The 21,790-nt window shown below is 42.8% G+C and overlaps 2 protein-coding genes and 1 non-coding gene across 3 annotated transcripts in view; all 3 read left to right on the forward strand.

Moving 5' to 3' along the window:
• Nucleotides 1-15,379, forward strand: part of CDH1 (cadherin 1) — a 70,063-nt gene extending 54,684 nt beyond the window's left edge. The window contains exons 8-16 of the mRNA XM_052656171.1: nt 151-279; nt 1,753-1,935; nt 3,673-3,917; nt 8,762-8,907; nt 11,160-11,384; nt 11,697-11,927; nt 12,586-12,716; nt 13,416-13,559; nt 15,170-15,379. Of these exons, the coding sequence (XP_052512131.1) occupies nt 151-279; nt 1,753-1,935; nt 3,673-3,917; nt 8,762-8,907; nt 11,160-11,384; nt 11,697-11,927; nt 12,586-12,716; nt 13,416-13,559; nt 15,170-15,379 (1,644 nt within the window). The remainder of the gene's footprint in view (nt 1-150; nt 280-1,752; nt 1,936-3,672; nt 3,918-8,761; nt 8,908-11,159; nt 11,385-11,696; nt 11,928-12,585; nt 12,717-13,415; nt 13,560-15,169) is intronic.
• A 2,718-nt stretch (nt 15,380-18,097) lies between these two features.
• TRNAC-GCA (transfer RNA cysteine (anticodon GCA)) lies at nt 18,098-18,169 on the forward strand. The gene has a single exon. It is a non-coding gene; the product is annotated as a tRNA-Cys (tRNA).
• Nucleotides 18,170-19,464: 1,295 nt separating this feature from the next.
• Nucleotides 19,465-21,790, forward strand: part of TANGO6 (transport and golgi organization 6 homolog) — a 179,988-nt gene continuing 177,662 nt past the window's right edge. The window contains exon 1 of the mRNA XM_052656048.1: nt 19,465-19,561. Coding sequence (XP_052512008.1) covers nt 19,465-19,561 — 97 coding nt within the window. The remainder of the gene's footprint in view (nt 19,562-21,790) is intronic.

Raw genomic sequence — 21,790 nt, forward strand, 5'->3', positions numbered from 1 at the left:
CTCAGAGTTTGTCTAGAGATTTGAGGCCAGGCAGGCAGGTGGAGTTATTGGCATTTAAGCAGATGAAAAAGTAATCTGTTTCTCTGCTGGGAGCTGGGTGGGATCTGATGTAGCTGTGGGTCCTGACTTGGCTGTGTTTGATCTCTGCAGAGTTTTCCCACATACACCCTGATGGTCCAAGCAGCAGACCTTAATGGCGAAGGCTTGAGCACAACTGCAACGGCCGTGATCACAGTCCTGGATGCCAATGATAATGCTCCCAGATTCGACCCGACCACGGTAACCCTGCCCCTTCTTAGACAGTCTCCAAAGAAAGGTCCTTGGTTGTTTCCCAGTATCTCAGGGGTGAACCCTTAGGTAACTTTTCCCAGACCATTCAGCTTCAAGCTAAAGAACAAGTGGGTTGAGGTGCCAGTTGTCTGTCATCCTCAGCCTGATGCCTGTTGGCCTAGGTTTCTGAAGTTGCAAAATGCACCTCCTGAATCCATGTCCTCATATTGGGCATCTTAGTAGCAGATCTTACCAGGTTTTATCTATTGAATAAATATCCTCTGGGTTTATACCAGGCACTGTCTTAGACACTGGGCATATTATCACAAACACAGCAGACTATCATTCTGTTCTCATGGAGCTTAGAGTCTAGCTAGGGAGACATTAGACAACTAATAATTGTGTGTAATTTTAGTAAATGCAGTCAAGAAGAAGGTACTGAGAACCTGAAACCTTGTTGTAGTTGTGTTCCTTAGAAATCAGCTTAATGGCTAATGACAGGGATTTGACTATTAACGGTTTAAACAAATAGGGTTGCCTTTTTCTACACTTTAAAAGACTCAGAGGTACATAGTCCACTCTGTCAATAGAAACCAAGCCTCCTTTATCCAGTTTCCCTCCATCCTTGGTGCATGGATTCTGTCCCCAGTGTCACTTTGTGGCCCAAGATGGGACATGGAGCTCCAGCTATGTCTGTGGTTTGTTCAGAAAGAAGGCAAAGTTGAGAGGTACCTACGACTTTGATGCTAAGTCAAGTTTTATTATTTCTGTGAAGACCCATCCCATAAATTTCATTTATCTCTCATTAGCTACTGTTGTCTGCAAAGGAACACTGGAAATACAGTATTTTATCTGGGCATGTTGCTGCCATCAATCATGTATTAATGTTAGAGAAGAAGAGGGAAAATGGATTTTTCAGTAGACAGCAGTGTCTGCCACTCTAGCCTAGGCTTTATGAGTTCAAGAGAAGCTTCGGACAGACAGTCTGATGCCCCGAATCAAGAGAAAGCTTGCTGCATAGCAAGAATTGAAAAATAGTGTAGTGAGCCAAATGAAACTGCCTCCTCCAGAACCTTGTGAAATGAATTTAGAATTTCAGGATGTATCCTAAGTGCAGTGGGATGTTATCAAAGGGCAGGAGGTTATAATGACCAGACTTTTATGAAAATTACTGGTACCACTGAGAGCGATGGGAGCAGAGGGGAGTAGGGGATAAACGACAGTGTCAGCAACTGGGCCAGAGTGTGCTGAGGGGTGTGGACAGGCACGGTCTTGGCTCTTTCAGGTACCCACAGGGCACCTAAGTGCTGGCTGCTCCACTGACAGGAAATAAGGATCGTGCTGGTAGAGTGGGCACTTCTCCCAGACTCTTCTCCAAGTTTGGGCTCAAGAAAGCGCTCCTTTAGACCCCTGAGTCCTGGCTCCACTGCTGGGTCTGACTGAGTACATCCTAAGTGACCCATCTTCTCCTTCGCTCCTCAGTACATGGGGTCAGTGCCTGAGAACGAGGCTAACGTGGCCATCACCACACTCACAGTGACCGATGCCGACGTTCCCAACACCCCGGCATGGGAGGCTGTTTACACAGTATTAAACGATAACGAGAAGCAATTTATCGTCATCACAGACCCAGTCACCAATGAAGGCACTCTGAAAACAGCTAAGGTTTGTATGGTTCCTGCAAGATGCAGAAATTGACCACCCAGCCAATGACCCTTGTCCCTGATGCCTTCTCCAGTATAGCCTGGTGTGGCCTGGGTGGAGTGGGGGTAGATGGCTCTCCCAGTTGCCAGTGGACCATTTGGGGTTTGCAGTGACTCTTCAGATTCATGTGGGAAGTCAGGAAGCTCCTACATAGCACCCTAAATGTTTTTGCTGTTTTTTTTTTCCCCACACCTCATGACTTGTGGGATTTTAGTTCCCTGATTGGGGATTGAACCTGGGCCCTTGGCAGTGAGAGCCTAGGACTCACTGGACTACCAGGAAATACCATTTTAAAAAATACAGTTTTTTTTAAAGTTGTTTATTTTGTATTGGGGTATAGCCGATAAACAGTATTGTGGTAGCTTCAGGTGAACAGCGAAGAGACTTAGCCATACATATCCGTCTCTTTTAACACACTCTTTCTCTGAAACATTTGCCCATCTCCCACAACTGTTTTGCTGATGAGAAGAAAAATGGTTTATGGTTACTACTATTTTGCCAGATGACTTTAGAAGTGGGACAGATATGCCTGTGGAAAACGTCTAGGAAACTCAAACCCTAAGAAGCTGAGTGATTTCCTTCTTGAAGTTAGTCAGAAAGTTAACGAATCCCAAGATGAGCCCCAGAGGTTTGACCTCCCCTTGAGCAAGTGAGGAGGTGCTTCATTTCTGAATCACTTAGTATGTAGTCTTTCCTCCCACTAACATTTGATGTCAAGGTTTTCTCATGTTATTCTGTCAAAAAAGAGAAGGAAGGTAGTAATTTGAGTTCCTTTCATGTGCAAGGTCCCTCATAAAAGTTCCAGTTTATTCCTTACAGTGCCTCTGTGAGATAGTTTCTTTTCCTACATGTTTATATGTGGAAACAGACCCTGAGGTTAAATTGCTTAAATCACACAGCTAGGAAATGTCCTGGCCAGAATTTGAGCTCACTGCTGACTGATTCTGAACTTAATGTTTTTGCCATTAAACTTACTGGGTTTAAAGACATGGCCAGGCAGGGTTGTCTGTCTTTCTGCTGCCACACAAACAGCTTGTCAGCATAGGATGTGAACATTCTTCCTAGTCTTGGATTAATAAATGACTCGGTGGGCTATGTTTAACAGAGGCTTCGCATTTCAGATTTCATGTAGTTCATCTTTATTCTCTTCCTGGGGACCTCACCGTGAATCAGTTGCATATTAGTCATTGGGAGCTTTTTAAAAATACCAGTGTTCAGACCCCAGCCTCAGAGATTTCCTATTCACTGGCTCTCAGGTTAGGACCCAGGCATTGGTTTTCTTTAAAAGTTCTCAAGGGAATTTCTTGGCAGTCCAGTGCTTAGGATTCTGTGCTGTCACTGCCAAGGCCCCAGGTTCAGTCCCTGATGGGGGAACTAATATCCCACAAGCTGCATGGCCAAAAAAAAGAGTTCTCAAGTTAATTCTTTTCCTTTATAAAAATTTTTTTGTTTATTTGGCTGTGCTGGGTCTTAGCTGTGCCATGTAGGATCTCATTCCCTAATCAGGGATTGAACCCAGGCTCCCTGCACCGGGAGCTCAGAGCCTCTGCCACTGAATCAGCAGGGAAGTCCCTCAAGTTAATTCTTACTACAGCCAGATTTCAGAACCACTGATAATATTGCTAACCAAAAAGGATTTAATGTGTTTTTTTTAAAGATAGAATGTATTTTTTTAAACTTGGTTTTTCTGTTCTTTAGGGCTTGGATTTCGAGGTCAAGCAGCAGTACATCCTGTACGTGGCAGTGACTAATGTGGCCCCCTTTGAAGTCACTCTCCCCACTTCCACAGCCACTGTCACTGTGGATGTGATCGATGTGAATGAAGCCCCCATCTTTGTGCCTCCTCAAAAGAAAGTGGAAGTGCCCGAGGACTTTGGCGTGGGCCTGGAGATCACATCCTATACCGCCCGGGAGCCAGACACATTTATGGAACAGAAGATCACGTAAGTGTGAGAGGCTTTCCATAGACTTGGAGCAACTGACTGTGTGCGTATGTATGTGTATAAACTATTTTGTTCGTGACATTTTATCATTGTTGGTCTGTGTAAGACCTTTATCTTGTTTGACTTGCTTGCTTATTTATTGAATATTTATTTGGCTGCATCAGGTCTTAGTCGCAACACACGGGATCTTTGTTGCACATGTGGAATCTTTTTTTTTTTTAAATTTTTATTTTGTATTGGGGTATAGCTGATTAACAGCAATACGTGAACTGTGAACTTCCAGATGGTCTAGCTGGTTTTAGAAAAGGCAGAGGAACCAGAGATCAAATTGCCAATATCCTCTGGATCATGGAAAAAGCAAGAGTGTTCCAGAAAAACATGTATTTCTGCTTTATTGACTAGGCCAAATCTTTTGACTGTGTGGATCACAATAAACTGGAAAATTCTGAAAGAGATGGAATACCAGACCACCTGACCTGCCTCTTGAGAAACCTATATGTAGGTCAAGAGGCGACAGTTAGAAGTGGACATGGAACAACAGACTGGTTCCAAATAGGAAAAGGAGTATGTCAAGGCTGTATATTGTCACCCTGCTTATTTAACTTATATGTAGAGTACATCATGAGAAACGCTGGGCTGGAAGAAGCACAAGCTGGAATCAAGATTGCCGGGAGAAATCTCAATAACCTCAGATATGCAGATAACACCACCCTTATGGCAGAAAGTGAAGAGGAACTAAAAAGCCTCTTGATGAAAGTGAAAGAGGAGAGTGAAAAAGTTGGCTTAAAGCTCAACATTCAGAAAACTAAGATCATGGCATCTGGTCCCATCACTTCATGGGAAATAGATGGGGAAACAGTGGAAACAGTGTCAGACTTTATTTTTTGGGGCTCCAAAATCATTGCAGATGGTGAGTGCAGTCAAGAAATTAAAAAATGCTTACTACTTGGAAGGAAAGTTATGACCAACCTAGATAGCATGTTGAAAAGCAGAGACATTGCTTTGCCAACAAAGGTCCGTCTAGTCAAGGCTATGGTTTTTCCAGTGGTCATGTATGGATGTGAGAGTTGAATTGTGAAGAAAGCTGAGTGCCAAAGAATTGATGCTTTTGAACTGTGGTGTTGGAGAAGACTCTTGCGAGTCCCTTGGACTGCAAGGAGATCCAACCAGTCCATTCTAAAGGAGATCAGTCCTAGGATTTCTTTGGAAGGAATGATGCTAAAACTGAAACTCCAGTACTCTGGCCACCTCATGCGAAGAGTTGACTCATTGGAAAAGACTCGGATGCTGGGAGGGATAGAGGGCAGGAGGAGAAGGGGATGACAGAGGATGAGATGGCTGGATGGCATCACTGACTCGATGGACGTGAGTCTGAGTGACCTCTGGGAGATGGTGATGGATAGGGAGGCCTGGCGTGCTGTGATCCATGGGACACACTCAAAGAGTTGGACACAACTGAGCGACTGAACTGCACTGAATAGCTGATTAACAGTGTTGTGATAGTTTCAGGTGAACAGTGGAGGAACTCAGTCACACGTACACATCATACGTGGAATCTTTCACTGTGTTGTCTGGGCTTCTCTAGTTGGGGTGCATGGACTTAGTTGCTCCACAGCATGTGGGATCTTAGTTTCCCAACCAGGGATCGCACTGTGTCACTTGCATTGGAAGGCAGATTCTTAACCACTGAACCACCAAGGAAGCCCCTGGCTTTTTTTTTTTTCCGCCTTTTGCCCCCATTTCCCACACCTTTTCCATTTCTTCCATAGTCAGCCATTGTAGATTTACTGTGCTTCTCTCACAAAGTATAAAAGGAATGTGGTTTTAATTTATATACATGGCATTGTGTTGAAAGTAGCTTACTGTTTCTTTTTTTCCTCTAACCTGGAAGATACCTCTGTAATGTAAATCACAGCCGCAGATGCTGAAAACACATAGACGAATCAACCTACAACAATGCCCTTGTGGCCATGTCTGAAAAAGAACATCTTCTTCTTTTGAGGGCTGGGTCTGATTGCATGCTGGGTGCTCCAGTGTCACAATGGTGGAAGCACCAAGAGAGGACTATAAGCACAAATCCAAGCATGGCACGTTTCCAGGGATAACAAAGACCTTGATCAGTATGCCCACTTCCTCTTCTCAGAGAGCGATTCCTGTCAGTTAATATTTACTTTAGAGGAGACTGTCGAATGCTCTGAATTACTAAGAAAAAGTTATGCAAATCCAGAGTAGAGTCAGGCTTAGTGATTAACTGAGCGTATTCATGTTTAGGGGAGGGGTGTTTGTATTCTAGTATCATTGCCTGTAACTTATTATATGTAAATGGAACAAAAAGAGTTTAAGTGCAACCTCAACTTTTGAGGTTATCCTGGGACATGGTTATCCTGGTACCCTGATTGGAATGACTCATAAATACCTTTAAACTGTGCGTGTGCTCGGTACAGGATGGACCAGGTAAAGGTTTCAGATAGTGATCCTCACAGCTGCTAGAAGCAATGGGATTCAGGATAATGAGAAGTTTTTAATGGAGGAACTCAGCTGGGATCATCCAAACCTCCTGATAGATTTCAACATCTACTGAAAAAGCAAGGACAGCCCAATACGACGTGCCACTCAATGTGAGAAATATTTGAGAGAGACAAGAAAGGCTGAAACAGAATCTAATCGAGCCTTAGGATCTGATTTAGATGCAATGCAGAGAATGAACAAGTTAAATGCCACAAGGAAGCAGTCAGTCAAATACAGAACATGGGAGCTCTATGTCCAATGACTGGGTTTCTTCAACAAATAATGTCAAAAAGGTGAGGGTCTTAATCTTCCATAGATTAAGGATATTAATTAAGAGACAAATCAACCAACTGTAATGTGTAGACTGCTTGAAAACAGATTTAAACAATCCAACTATAAAAAACAGCCTTGAGGCAAATAGAGAAACTTGCATATAGAATAGACATTATTCAGTCCAGTTCAGTCGCTCAGTCGTGTCTGACTCTTTGCGACCCCATGAATCGCAGCACGCCAGGCCTCCCTGTCCATCACCAACTCCCAGAGTTCACTCAGACTCACATCTGTCGAGTCAGTGATGCCATCCAGCCATCTTATCCCCTGTTCTCCTGCCCCCAATCCCTCCCAGCATGAGTCTTTTCCAATGAGTCAACTCTTCTCATGAGGTGGCCAAAGTACTGGAGTTTCAGCTTTAGCATCAATCCTTCCAAGGAAATCCCAGGACTGATCTCCTTTAGAATGGACTGGTTGCATCTCCTTGCAGTCCAAGGGACTCTCAAGAGTCTTTTCCAACACCACAGTTCAAAAGCATCAATTCTTTGGCACTCAGCCTTCTTCACAGTCCAACTCTCACATCCATACATGACCACAGGGAAAACCATAGCCTTGACTAGATGTTATTAAGTACTTATTATTTTTGCTAGGTGTGTTAGTGACATGATACTATAGGATTTTTGTTTTGGAAGTAAAACCTTGGATTCTATGTTTTCCAGGCTATGTTAATATTTTAGTTTGTGGTAGCGAAACAGATGTTCAAAGCATCTATTCGGGGGAAGTTAAAGGACCAAGTCTTAATAATGTTTGCAGAGACCCTTACCCCTGGAATAAAGACCGCTCTGTATATGTAGTTCATTGCTGTGCACTTTTTAGGTCCTGAGGATAAGTCCACGATTATCCAGGACCCTTTCCTCCTTCAGTTTCTTTATTTCCCTTTCTGGGCCTTTCCATGACCTCGATAGGTAACTGGGCAGTGTATCTGTTTTTCATGCTTATGTTTCTTCTGATTCTGGTATTCCTAATAAGATGCTGCTTAACAAGATCTTCTTGGCATTTTTATTTATTTATTTATTTATTTATTTTTGACTGTGTAAGACCAGAAGGAACTTTACCCTCCCTGGTACTTCCCATTAAATGCCAATAGTGCAACACATCTCCAAGTCACTGTGTCAACACAGATCTCCAAATGTTCATGGCAGGGATGCTAGGTGCCATATTGTGACCAGTTGAGAACTATTGTACCCTCTGGGAGCTGGGCTGAGAGAAACTAAAGAAATCTGATGTCTGGGACTTCCTTGGTGGTCCAGTGGTTAAGAATCAGCCTTGCAATGCAGGAAACATGGGTTCAGTTCCTGGTTGGGGAACTAAGATCCTGCTTGGCACATGCAGAGCAGCTAAGCCCAAGTACCACAACTAATGAGCCTGCACACCACAACTAGAGAGTCCACACACCGCAACGAAAGATCCCGAGTGCCACAACTAAGACCTGGAGCAGCCAAGTAAATAAATTAAAAACAAAATGAAAAACATGGCCGCAAACTGTTTATAAAGAAAAGAAAGAAATCCGACATTTAAATGCTGTGTCCGGTCCTGGATTTGATTCTGAATTGGGCAGGGGTGAGTGGGGATGCTGTGAAGGACAGTTCTGAGGAAGCTGACAGTTTGAATATGTACCATGTATGAAGTGATGTTTCCTGAAATTGAAAATCAAATTATAGTTATATAAGAGAATGCCTCTGTTATTAGGAGAAAACAAACTGAGGGATTCATCAGTAAAGGAACATGGTGTCTGCAACTTGTTTGCAAATGGTTTAGCCAAACAAGAATTTATGTCTATATGGGCATCCACTTACATATACAGCAAAATACTGACAATGGGTGAATCTGGGTGAAGGGTACGTGGATGGTCCTCAAACCTTTCTGGTAGAATTTCTATAGATGTGATTTTTTTTTTTTAATGAAATAGGGAAGCAAAGTATATATCAACAACGAGGAACCTTCACCTTCTTCAGCTATCTGCTGTTCGCTGTTCTTGTTCTAAATCAGAGCTTGTGTCTTTCCAGATATCGGATTTGGAGGGACGCTGCCAACTGGCTGGAGATTAATCCGGAAACGGGTGTCATTTCCACTCGGGCTGAGTTGGACAGAGAGGATGTCGAGCATGTGAGGAACAGCACGTACACGGCGCTCATCACAGCCACTGACGATGGTGAGGACGCCCCTGATATCGCGTGTTTGCTGTCTCCCGCTCCTAAATAGCTTACCTCCTTGCCCCTGTCCTTTTGGAGGCATGAGTTCTTTCTTTTTCTTTCATTCTTAAAGCATTCTCAAAAGAATTGTCCAAAGTGCACAGAATTTAGGTCAAGCAGAAGTTCCTTTTTACCACTCGCTCTGTGACCCCATGGGAGCCAGACGGCCTGGGCTTAGATCCTAGGACCAAAGCTTAATACCTGTGTGAACTTGAACTTATTACCTAATTTTTATGTCTCTTACCTCTTTTATCTGACAAAATGACAGTACCCTATCTAGCTTAAATTTACGTAGAAGTGTTTGGAAGAGGGCCTGCTAACCTATTCTATGCTCTGTAAGGACTGCCATTTATTTGTATTATCATCACCATTAGTGAAGCGTGGCTCCTTCCAGACTCTGTGTATTCAAATACATTTATATACATATGGAAATATGGTTTATTATAAAACTGCTGTCTGATTTATAGCCTATTTTTGTTTTTATTATAAATATACCTCATTATCATATGTGTGTTAATTTTTTTTCTCTTGAACATATGCCTTGAAGACACAGAGATCTATCTTGGCACATTATAGATCTGCCTCTTTTCAGTAAAATGTTACGCGGATGATTCTTTACCAGCTGAGCTACCAGGGAAGTCCTATGTGGATATAGCATAATTTAACCGTTTGCACATTAAAAAACCCCAGTTCTCCATTATTTCTGTGAATGATAGTAAACATCCTTGTACATGCCTCTGGGGGCAAGTGTTCCCTCAGATAGATATTCAGAAGTGGAATCACTGTTAAAGAGAACTGCTAATTCCTCTGGTTAAGTCCCTTTCCCTCTCTCTCCCCAATGGACATTGTGCTTAGTGAAATAAACCAGTCACAAAATGACAAATACTGTGTGATTCCACTTAGATGAAATTTTAATGTGGTCAGATTCATAGAAACAAAGTAGAATGGTGGTTCCCAGGAACTGGAAGGGGAAATAAGAAATTGTTTAGTGGGTACAGAATTCAGTTTTGTGAGATAAAGTTATGGAGAGCTGTTTCACAGCATGTGATTATACCAACACTATTGAACTGTACATTTTAAAAATGGTTAAAATGATAAATTTCTTTAATTCACAATTTTTTTAAGAGGTTAAAAAAAATCACTACAGCCACCCAGGTATAAATATTTATGGATTTGAGATATATTCCTCTGGGCTTTTTTCCCCTGTGATTCCTTGAGGACCTTCCTTTCTTTTTTTTTTTTTCTTTTAGGACTTTCCTTTTGTATTACCAAGTGCTATGTCAGGATGTGAAAGAAATACAAACAGAAATATGTACAGATCTCCAAATTTTGTTTGAAAATTGATTTGCAGTGATTTTAAAAGGTTCAGCTCTGTGATAATGACCCTAAAAGCCTTAGAAGTTCAGAGACAGTGAATGAGTAGGGGGCCATGAGGATTTTTTTTTCTTTAATATATTTATTTGGCTGCATCAGGTCTTAGTTTCCGCATGTAGGCTCTTCAATCTTCCTTGTGGCATGCAGGTTTTTAATTGTGGCATGTGGGATCTAGTTCCCTGACCGGGGATTGAACTCATGAACCCTGCATCGGGAGCGCAGATTCTTTGCCACTGGACCACCTGAGGAAGTCCTGTGATGAGGAATTTTAAGAGTGGTTTAAAATATATATTTTTTAAGTTTCATTGAAGTATAATTGACTTATAATGTATTAATTTTTTCTGTACAGCAGAGTGACTTAGTTATATACATATATATTCTTTTTCATATTCTTTTCCATTATGATTCACCATAGGATACTGAATATAGCTCCCTGCGCTATACCGTAGGACCTTGTTGTGTACCCATCCTGTATGTAATAGTTTGCCTCCGCTAATCCCAAGCTCATCTCATTCTTTCCCTTCCCTACCCACCTCCAACCCTGGCATAAAGAGGATAAATTTAATGGATGAATAAAGTTATGTATGAAGACAGAGGGAGTCCTTGGTGTGAGGAATAACTTGAGTAACTGTTATCAAAGTGAGGAATAAGCAAGTCAGAGGTCTGCCCATCCAGGAGTTGAGGGTGGCCGGGGACCGGCAGGAGGGGCGGCCCTGGAGGGCAGCTTGGGGTTGGGTGCTGTAGCCCTGAAGAGCCAGGACAAGATTTGGATTCGGTCTGATGGGAGGCAGTAGGGATTCACTGGTCATCCTGAGCTGTGACATTTCCTCTGTACTAGGTTCTCCACCTGCCACTGGGACAGGCACCCTGCTCCTGTTCCTCGATGATGTGAATGACAATGGCCCCGTACCAGAACCCCGGGCCATGGACTTCTGCCAGAGGAATCCCGAGCCTCATATCATCAACATCATGGATCCTGATCTCCCCCCGAACACCTCCCCCTTCACAGCAGAACTGACACATGGGGCGAGTGTCAACTGGACCATTGAGTACAATGACCAAGGTGGGCACCAGAGTCTTTCTTATTTTGGAAACTTTGCTCTGACCTTCTGCTTCCCTTCTCCCCCGCCCTTCTGAACTTCGCTTCTCAGTATCCACTGTCACCCCTTTTAAGGTAATGTTTCCTGGTCCCTTTTGCATTTGTGACATTGAACCAAATTATCAGCATCTGAGTCTGTGACATGCTGCCCATTAAGCTGCAGCTCAAATAGTTGTCATTTTCACTTGGTTTTGGACTGTCTCTAGTTCCTTAATCATTTTAGTCTGGAATGAACTTTTTCTCTTCCAATCCCCTCACTTTTGTTGCTTCCTTCAGAACGTGAGTCTCTGATTTTGAAGCCAAAGAAAACCTTAGAGGTGGGTGACCACAAAATCAATCTCAAGCTCATGGACAACCAGAACAAAGACCAGGTGACTACACTTGATGTGCACGTGTGTGACTGTGATGGGATCGTCAGCAACTGCAGGAGGGCCACGGCCTATGCCGAAGCAGGATTGCAAGTTCCCGCCATCCTGGGGATCCTCGGAGGCGTCCTTGCTTTTCTGAGTAAGTACTGCTGGCGAGTGTTCCAGCCTTTTGCTTCTACAATGTTAACTGTATATAGCCCAAGATCAGATGAAAACCTTGAAAATTAATTAATAGATTTTAAAGCTTATCTTAAGATAAAGCATATGCCAAGTAATTTTTTTGCTATCATTTATTTTTAGTTAAAAAATTTTTTAATGTTTTTTCATTGTGTGCTATGTGATTTCATAGTCTGTGCCCCACCCCCATAACTGAATAAGAATAATATGTACGTATCAGTAACCTTGAGGCTGACACAGTCATGGTCACAAACCATCAATGGCTCTAACTCACTCAGAATCAAAGCCACAGTCCCTCCAGAGGTCTGCACGAGGTCTCTCTGCTGACCTGGCCTTTCCTTAACCACACCAATTTGCTCCTGCTGCAAGGCCTTTATCTGGACCATTTCTGCTCCTGGAGTACTTTGCCCCAGATTTTGAGAAATGACTGATGGGTTTAAGGTCCAATTAAAGATCACACTTGAGGTCACATGTACTTGTCTACTGTGTTGTGCTGCATATATTAACTTCAGGGCCCTGAAGACATGTAAGTTGCCTAACAGCTGTCTATCCAGTCTATGCCGGCTGCTGCTTACAGCCTTGCTGATTTGTGGCTCTCATCTCTCTCTTCCCTACTCCAGTCCTTATTCTGCTGCTTCTACTACTTGTTCGGAGGAGAAGGGTGGTCAAAGAGCCCTTACTGCCCCCAGAAGATGACACCCGGGACAATGTGTATTACTATGATGAAGAAGGAGGTGGAGAAGAAGACCAGGTGGGTGTTAAAAACCATGGGACAAAGCTTAATGGAAGTCTCTTTATTTGGAGGAAGCAATGATTAGGAGAAGGCAGACATGTAAAACATCTGCATCACTTTGTGTATTTTTTTTAAAGACCTTACCCAAGAAAATTGTTGTCATTAACCATCAGCATTAATAAACATTGTTAACATTTATTTTGTTCCTGCTGTCAGATAAGTTCCATGTAATTCCTGCCTTCTTTGTCCCAGCAAAGTACACTTAAAGCCTTTGCCTCTGTCACATGTTTTAATGTCCCATTGGTCAAAGCAAGTCAAAGGATAAAGCCCCACATAAATGGATTTCTGTTCTTTTCACAGAGGATACGGTGGGAAAGGAGTGAATATTTGTTGAATAATAATCTAATAATCATGCCCTTTGAAAAGTTCTTAAAACAATCTCCATCTCTTCCCACAAGTGTTCCTCACAAGGCTTTTATGTTAAATTTCCTTCCAATGCTGTTTTGGAAACTCATAGGTTGAGAACTATCATTTCAGGAAAAAAAACAAACAAACAACTAACTGCCATTTCAGATTACATTGGTACATGGTTGTAGACATCATACAGCTGACATTTAAGGCCTCATCCAGTACTATAATATGTAAACCATATATGACTCTGTGTTTATGACTGTTTCTATTTTACTCTTTACCCTGTTTTTACCTTTTTCTCTAAAGGACTTTGACTTGAGCCAGTTACATAGGGGCCTGGATGCTCGTCCTGAAGTGACTCGCAATGACGTGGCACCAACCCTCATGAGTGTGCCCCAGTACCGACCCCGCCCTGCCAATCCTGATGAAATTGGAAACTTTATTGATGAAGTAAGTAAGCACAGTCAAAAGTCGAAGCGCAATAAGCTTATCGGTAAATTTGGAGAGAAGCAACTGCGTCAAAAGTGAGAAAAAGTCTTTAGGTTCTTTCCTTTACCGTGTTTTCATCTTGCACAATCCCTGAGCTACCTCCCCTCTTCCCACCCCTTTTTTTTTTTTTTTAAATTTGTGCCTCATCTAAATTTCAGAACTAATATAATAGCGCTTTGAATTAGTCTTTGGGAATTTGCAAAGTCTACACTGAAAAATTGAGACTTACTTGAAAGGATTTAATAGAATTAGGAAGGAAAAAGAGATTCAACGTAGATTCAGTTTTGTTTCACTAATGGGTCTCTTTCCCTGCATTGCACTGGGATGTAATATTAAATGTGTAATTGCAAGGCTACTCGAGGGCCAGAAAAATAGCTTCCATTCTGTATACGTCAGAAATGCATTCAGCTATAAATACCAGAACCTTAAATAGATACGATACCTTGTGCAAATAGAAGACTGAGGGAAGTAGTCCAGGCTGGAGCATCAGCTTTTTCCATCTTTCTGCTGCATAATCTATGCATGTAGATCCTTGTTCTCATGCCTCATGCTTGTTGCCTCATGATCACAAGATGGCTGCCACGCTTCCAGGCCTTGGGCCTGTTTTCCATTCAAGAAGTAGGAAAAGCACAGCAGAAGACCAAAATCTTTCTAGCAAACTGTTAGGCAAGAGAGAAATTCATCCTATAGGTTATTGTTCAGGACTTTTAAGTTAATTAGCTTCAGGGAGGATGAGGAAGAAATGGTGGGATTAAGCAAAGAACCAGGGAAAATAATAGTCCAGGGGGATCTGTTTCCTTAAACTATGTTACCTGATTACTTGCTTGGTCATTGGAATGATTTTCAGGGCTGGTCTGACGGTCCACTGGCCTTCAGTGAGTCTTTATGGCTTTTAGCTTTCTAGGGAAGTTGTCATCACCTGGGACTCTAGAAGCACAGCTGTGTTGGACAGGACCAAGCCAGATCCATTCTAGCACTGGGTCTTAGAGAAAACTGGGAACAGGAATGTCCAGTTTAAACCATCCCTTTAGATACATCTGGCTCAGGTCTTTTCCTCCATTTATGTTTATTTGTGCTTGTAGCTGTTTCTTAATTACAAAAGTAAAATGTTTGTTATTTTAAAAATATAAATTATGAAATGTATATAAAGAAAAGAATGCAAATCCTATGGACAGAGAATCTCATGGACAGAGGAGCCCAGTGGGTCGCAAAGAGTCGGACACGACTGAAGCGACTTAGCAAGCACACAAGACTATCCTGGTATGACTGTTTTTAGTTTCTGTCCGTTTGGATTGGCTGGCACTCATCTCTCCTGCCTACATATAATTTACCACTTTAAACATTCTGCTATAGACTTTTTCCTTTCATTAGAAATGTGTAATGACCATCTTCTGTTCCAGTCTGTATTAAATTTACTTTGTTGGTATTCATTGCCCCTGGCGTTCTGCAGGATGGCTACATTGTTGTGTGTTGTGTGCATTTTGCTTTATTCACCAAAAGAAGGTATTTTGCTTAAGATGACAGGTGTACAATTCCTCTCAATAAAAGATCCTATTGTCTTCCTTCTTTAGAACCTGAAGGCAGCTGATAGTGACCCCACTGCCCCACCCTATGACTCTCTGCTGGTGTTTGATTATGAAGGAAGTGGTTCCGAAGCTGCTAGTCTGAGCTCCCTGAACTCCTCAGAGTCAGACCAAGACCAGGACTATGACTACCTGAATGAATGGGGCAATCGCTTCAAGAAGCTGGCGGACATGTATGGAGGCGGCGAGGATGACTAAGGGACTCAGGACTGATGGGAAGAGAGATGGGTCCCTATACTCGTGTGATGGAAAATGTGGGAAACATACTCCGGGTTATTCGCCAGCTCCCTTCACTCGGGATACGTTTCTGGAGAAGAGACTGATCAGTGATAGCATAGTCCTGATTTCCACTTTATAGATCTAATCTGTGTACTAGAACGATTTAGATTTATTCCTTGAGTAATCTTTTTCCTTTCATCACTTTTGACATGGTGATGATGTCCAAAATACCCCTAAATTTTAATACTTCAAAATAATAGTTTCAGTCTCAGAAGATTCTGCTAGAAACTTGCAGATTCCCTTAAGGGCTTTGTCTCATTTTTCAAAGGAAGGGGAGGGGTCAGTTTCCCTATTGTGTGTGTGTGTGTGTTTGTGTGTGTGTGTGTGTGTATATATATATATATATATATATATATATACACATAAATTGTGTGCTTCTGTCCCTCCTGTCACCGCACTGATGTCCTGTGTTCTGACATCCGCTCTTACTCCTGAATTCTATTACATTTCTCTGATGCAGACATTATTGGGCTCTTTTAGGGAAAGAGGATTATGTCTTAGGCTGGCCATGTACTGAGTGGGTATTGTGTACTCTTAAGACCTTAACGGCTAAACGGTTTTTCATTTTTATCTTCTGAGTATGTAATTGTAATGGGCATCTATCCAGTTAACTTGTTCTGAGTAAGGATGTTGGTCATGTGAATGTCATTACAAGGTACTTTGGTTCTAAATAGGGAGGTAGGGCCAGAAAAGGTGGTGAGTTTCAGGCGCCACTGAACTTTTTTTTTTTTTGACCGCACTGCAGGACATGGGGAATCTTAGTTCCCTGACTAGGGGTCAGACCTGCGTCCCTTAACAGGGGAATTGAGGATTCTTAACCACTGGACCACCAGGGAAATCCCACTACTAGACTTCTAATGTTTATTTATCTCTAAAACGAAAGAGTGATATATTCCAGGACTTAGAGTAGTGCCTAAAGTGCTGTAGCCAAAGACAGAAGCTGGCAAGAGGGCACAGCAGAGAGCAAATGTGAAAAATGGGCTTGGAGATGGCAGGGGCAATTGTCACTAAGCCTGGCAATTGAGCCAACTGAGGTTGAAGGCAGTTGCGGTGGCTCTACCTCCACCCCCTGGAAATTCTGAACTGGAGGAATCTCAACATGTATTTGCCAGGATCCTTGGACCCAAAGCACAGAATCCCTGAGCCTGCTGTTGTTGATATTTATAGAAAATGCTAGCTGGTCTGGACACATTTGCCCCAAATTTCAGCTATGAAACTTGAGAATATTTTTCAAATCCAATTTGTTTTTCCTTTGCAGAGGAAGAAAACACTCACTGAAAGGGTGTTAGCAAAGGAAGGTGAGGGTAGGGAGTGCATTAATTTGGATCTTCTTTTAGTTGAAATGCATCTTTTAAGAAAATTTTGACAACCATAGACAAGAATTTAATCTAAATTACTTCCCTACCTATCAACTGTTTTTAGAAGAAAAGGAACATCTCCCAACCACTTCTTAGAACTGTCTTGATTTTTCAGCAATTTAAACTCTAATGTAGTTCTACATAGAGAATGTCACTATAGTTTTGAGGGTAATATGTGTATGGGTGCAGACAATTTTGTATTTTCTTTGGGAGTGGAAAAGGAAAGCAATTCAAGCTGCAAAAATTATTCTTATTTGTTTTTTTATAAATTTTATTAAAGAATTTTGTTACACCATTGTCAAACTTCTTTTATTTGATTGCACAATCCCAGGTCAGACAAATGGTAGGTAAGCTCATTCAAAACATGGAGAGAGAAGCTTCATATTAAAATATCTATTCCTGAACTTTGTGTCATTCTGTTGGGACTGAATAGGGGGAAAGGGAAACTGTGTTTCTAAGGTCAATTTATTTGAAGGATATCCATCCATGTGGCATGTGATGTGGCATGTGGTGAAACCAATAAAATCTCTTTGTCAGGGGGAAGCTACTGTGGGTTGCACGGAGGGATAGAAGGAAGCAAGACTGGGGTTTCCCTGGCAGTCCAGTGGCTAACACTGTGCTGCCAATGCAGGAGGCTTGAGTTTGATCCTTGGTCAGGAAACTAGATCCCACATGCTGCAACTAAAGATCCCACCTGCCACAACTAAGACCTGGTGCAGCCAAATAAATATTTTTTGAAAAATGTAGTTTCCAGTTTAAAGGTGTTTTAGCAGGTTTTATTTAAGGAAGAGATGAAGATCCAGGTGCAATTTATTAAGCATTCCTGTGTGGCAGACATTGCTAAATACTTGAGAACAGTATCACTTTGATTCCCCAAGACAGCCTCGTGAAAATGATTCTGTTACCTTTGAGAGTAGGAAATGGCTGTGATGACATAGGGCTGGAGTCCAGAGAAATGGGAGTGACTAGGAAGGGGCCTGACTCACGGAGGAGAGAGTTAAACGAACCATTTCTTCCCCCAGTGGCATGGTCTTGGATATGGAGCACATCCCATTTCCCAAGGCTTTCAGCAGCTAAGTACTGAAGATCAGTCATGACGTCAGGCTAACTCAAAGGATCTCAAAAAGAAGCAGGACAGCCTCTTGGGCGCAGTCTCACAGAGTGGGTGTTGGAGCCGGTTGTGACAATGGTAGGCGAGGTTACTGACTTTTAATGAAAGGAGAGGCAGGCATGGTAGTCTTGCCCTCAGAAACATTGTCCTTGATTTCCAGCATGCCATTCCCTGGTGGCTCAGATGGTAAAGCGTCTGCCTGCAATGCAGGAGACCCGGGTTCAATCCCTGGGTTGGGAAGATCCGCTGGAGAAGGAAATGCCAACCCACTCCAGCACTCATGCCTGGAAAATTCCAGGGATGGAGAAGCCAGGTGGGCTACAGTCCATGGGGAAGCAAAGAGTCGGACACGACCGAGTGACTTCACTTTCACTTTCTTTCAGACAATATGAATTTTTAATGTCCCACCAAGATTTCTGTAAGTGGAAAAGTTGTTAGTGATGATATATCTCCAACCCATTCTGTTTTACATATTAACACAATTCTGATGTGGCACGATTTTAACAAACACTGAATTTTCCAGGGATGTCTGAATAGAGCAAAGAGAGAAGGCAATGGCACCCCACTCCAGTACTCTTGCCTGGAAAATCCCATGGATGGAGGAGCCTGGTGGGCTGCAGTCCATGGGGTCGCTAAGAGTCGGACACGACTGAGCGACTTCACTTTTCACTTTTCCCTTTCATGCATTGGAGAAGGAAATGGCAACCCACTCCAGTGTTCTTGCCTGGAGAATTCCAGGGATGGGGGAGCCTGATGGGCTGCCGTCTATGGGGTCGCACAGAGTCGGACACGACTGAAGCGACTTAGCAGCAGCAGCAGTACTTAGTCCATTTAAGAAATCATATCAAGAACAATATTTGCAGCTATTTGCAATAGGTGTGTGTCTTTAGCAGTTATTTTTAAATATCACTGAAGTGAAGTGAAATGAAGTCGCTCAGTCGTGTCCGACTCTTTGCAACCCCATGGACTGGAGCCCACCAGGCTCCTCAGTCCACAGGATTTTCCAGGCATGAATACTGGAGTGGGTTGCCATTTCCTTCTCCAGGGGATCTTCCCGACCCAGGGATCGAACCCGGGACTCCCACATTGTAGGCAGACGCTTTACCGTCTGAACTACCAGGGAAGCACAAATATCACTACTGAAGAAGTTAAACAATTTGAGTATTATTTTACATACCGAACTTCATTATAAGAAGGTGCAGCATCTGATTACTTTACTACTTAAGTGTTTTGATGACCAAATGTTTTCATACTGAATACAATTCATATTATTTTATAAACTACTTCTCATCCTTTATACAGAAGTTAATCACGTTGAGTTTCTCAAATCGTGCACGTTGACAGTTTGCGTTAGCTATTTTTACTTCCCCTACCCCCAGGAAATACAGGTGGCGAGAGAAAAACATTTTTCCCAAAGGGGGCGTTCCCAGCCGAGTCGATCCCGCCCCTAGTGCGTCGGCCCCGCGCCACCCGGCAGCGGCACCGTTCCGCTGAGGCGCATGCGCAGCTCGCCAGTAGAGCTTTGCGCTTCAGTCATGGCGGCGGTCAGTCAGGCTGCTGGTAGCAGGGTTCTGGAAAAGTGTGGTCTGGAGCAGATTTTGGAGGCGTTGAAGCTGCTGCTGAGCCCGGGAGGTGAGAGGACGGAATTCGGCGCCGGGCTGCACCTGGGGCCTTTGGGCAGGGTCTGTCCAGCGTCATTTTGCCCTTCAGGAAACCGAGGTTCAAGGAGGGATGGGAACCGTTGCATATTGATACTAGCCGAAGTATCTCGAGCGGTTACCTTGGGCCAGGCACTGTGTTAAGCACCGTGGGTACGTGTTCTCATCCGTCCTTACTGCAGCTCTGTGAGGACTGCAACCACAGCCTCAGAGAGTCTCCCAGAGCTGCCTCAAAGAGGTCCGAGCTTCTTGAGAGCGCAGGGTCTCATGTGGACACTGGACATTGGTACAGAGTGCCAAGGAGTCCAGAGAAAGGAAGCAGTGACGTTTGAGCTGCGTTTTGGGGAGAGGATTTAGAGATTTACAGTCACTTTTAATCTTTCCCAGTTTAGAATCAGAAGGGACCTTGGGAGTGGTGTAGCCTGGCACTCAAAGGATCCTTTTACTCCTGAGGATATCCCTGGCTCATCAAAGAGAATAAATAATCTGATCAAGATCAGATGGTCAGGTTAGAGGCAGAACACGAACTTAGAACCGAAGTCTACCGAACCCTCTTGTCAGACCAAAGCAGATTATTCAGTATGGAGCCTCTGATGTTATCTGGAGCTTTGGGGAAGATACATATGAAATAGGGCCCTACTTTAAATTAGAGTGTACAATTTGGAGGAAGGGGTTTGTAGGGTGAGGAAGGTAAGGTACGGGAAGGTTATGTTCCCAGTCTCACATTTTGAGATTCCCCCACCTCCACCCCAAACTTAGAAAAGTCGGGAAACAGTAAGTGTATCATACTAGGGGCAAGTGAAAGCTAGTAGGGGGAATTCCCTGCCAGTCAAGTGGTTAGGACTCCCTGGTTTCACTGTGGAGGGCCCGAGTCAATCCCTGGTGGGGGAACTAAGATCCACCAGCTGAGAAGTGTGAGCAAAAAGGAAAAAAAGTAATTGAGTGCCTGCTAAGTGTCAACCCCTATAGTGTGCTATTTATGTATGGATCTTTTTATCCTCACAGCAATTCCATGATATAGGTATTACTTGTATTCCATTTTACAGATGAAGGAACCAAGGCTCAGGTACATTGGAAATTGCCCAATGCCAGTCTCCTAAGTGGTAGAGTTAGGATTTGAATTTCAGATGCCTTCAACTGTAGTATGGAACTATATATACTACTTTGCCACAGTGAAGAATTAAACTGCACAATAGATTTTTAACTTGTTAGTGGAGAGGTTGCTTGTCTAGCAACTGCAACTATCTAGAACATTAGTGAGGACAGGGATTAAATAAGTTAAATAGTCTGGAAGTAGTCATCTGTCACAAAGCACACACACTTCGTTTTTGGAAGACCCTCTCTAACTCTCAGAGTATGTGGTGGAGTTTCTACATGTATTCATTTAGCTTAAGAGAAATCAAGCATTATTATTTGAAAAAGAATAATTTGGTAAAATGATATTATTTTCACAGAAAGACTGGGTTATGTTGTGTGAATAGGTTATGTTGTGTGAATCTTTCTGCTGTTTTTTTTTTTCATCATATCAGCTGCTGAAGGAATTACAGAAATACCTGTGTGTAGTAAGTATTCATATGTTCGTGATGGACAGAGGGTGTTGAGACAAGATGAAAGTATTTGCTAAAAGTACCTCCAGCTAGTTCAGCTTCTTTTGGTCTTTCAATTGACTGCTTTTGAGGTAATATTTACTGAGAGTCAACTGTATGTAGTATTCTGTCCCCAGTTATTGTTGGAGATAGAAATATTATTTAACAACTTGTGCTCTCAAGTATCTTGTTTGGGGAGATGGTACTCCAAATATAGTGTACTCAGTCGCTCAGTTGTGTCCAATTCTTTGAGACCCTTTGGACTGTAGCCTGCCAGGCTCCTCTGTCAGTGGTATTTCCAAGGCAAGAACAGTGGAGTGGGTTGCCATTTCCTCCTCTAGGAGATCTTCCCAACCCAGGGATCACTGTGTCTCCTGCACTGCAGGAGACAATTTTTTTTTTTTTTTTTTTTACTGCTGAGCCCATGAGGAAGCCCCACCCCGCATACAGGCCAATATATTCAACATAGCAGATAATATTAATACTAGTGGTGAATGGAGGGTACAGGTAGCAGTTGGTTGGTTAGTTAGGAGTTATTTGAGGAAGGAGCTGAGGAAGGATACAAGAGGAAGGAGAATTCAGTCTAGATGGTAATTGAATAGACAGAAAGGAAGGAA

This window comes from Budorcas taxicolor, chromosome 18 (assembly GCF_023091745.1).
Source record: "Budorcas taxicolor isolate Tak-1 chromosome 18, Takin1.1, whole genome shotgun sequence".
NCBI classification, from domain to species: Eukaryota; Metazoa; Chordata; class Mammalia; order Artiodactyla; family Bovidae; genus Budorcas; species Budorcas taxicolor.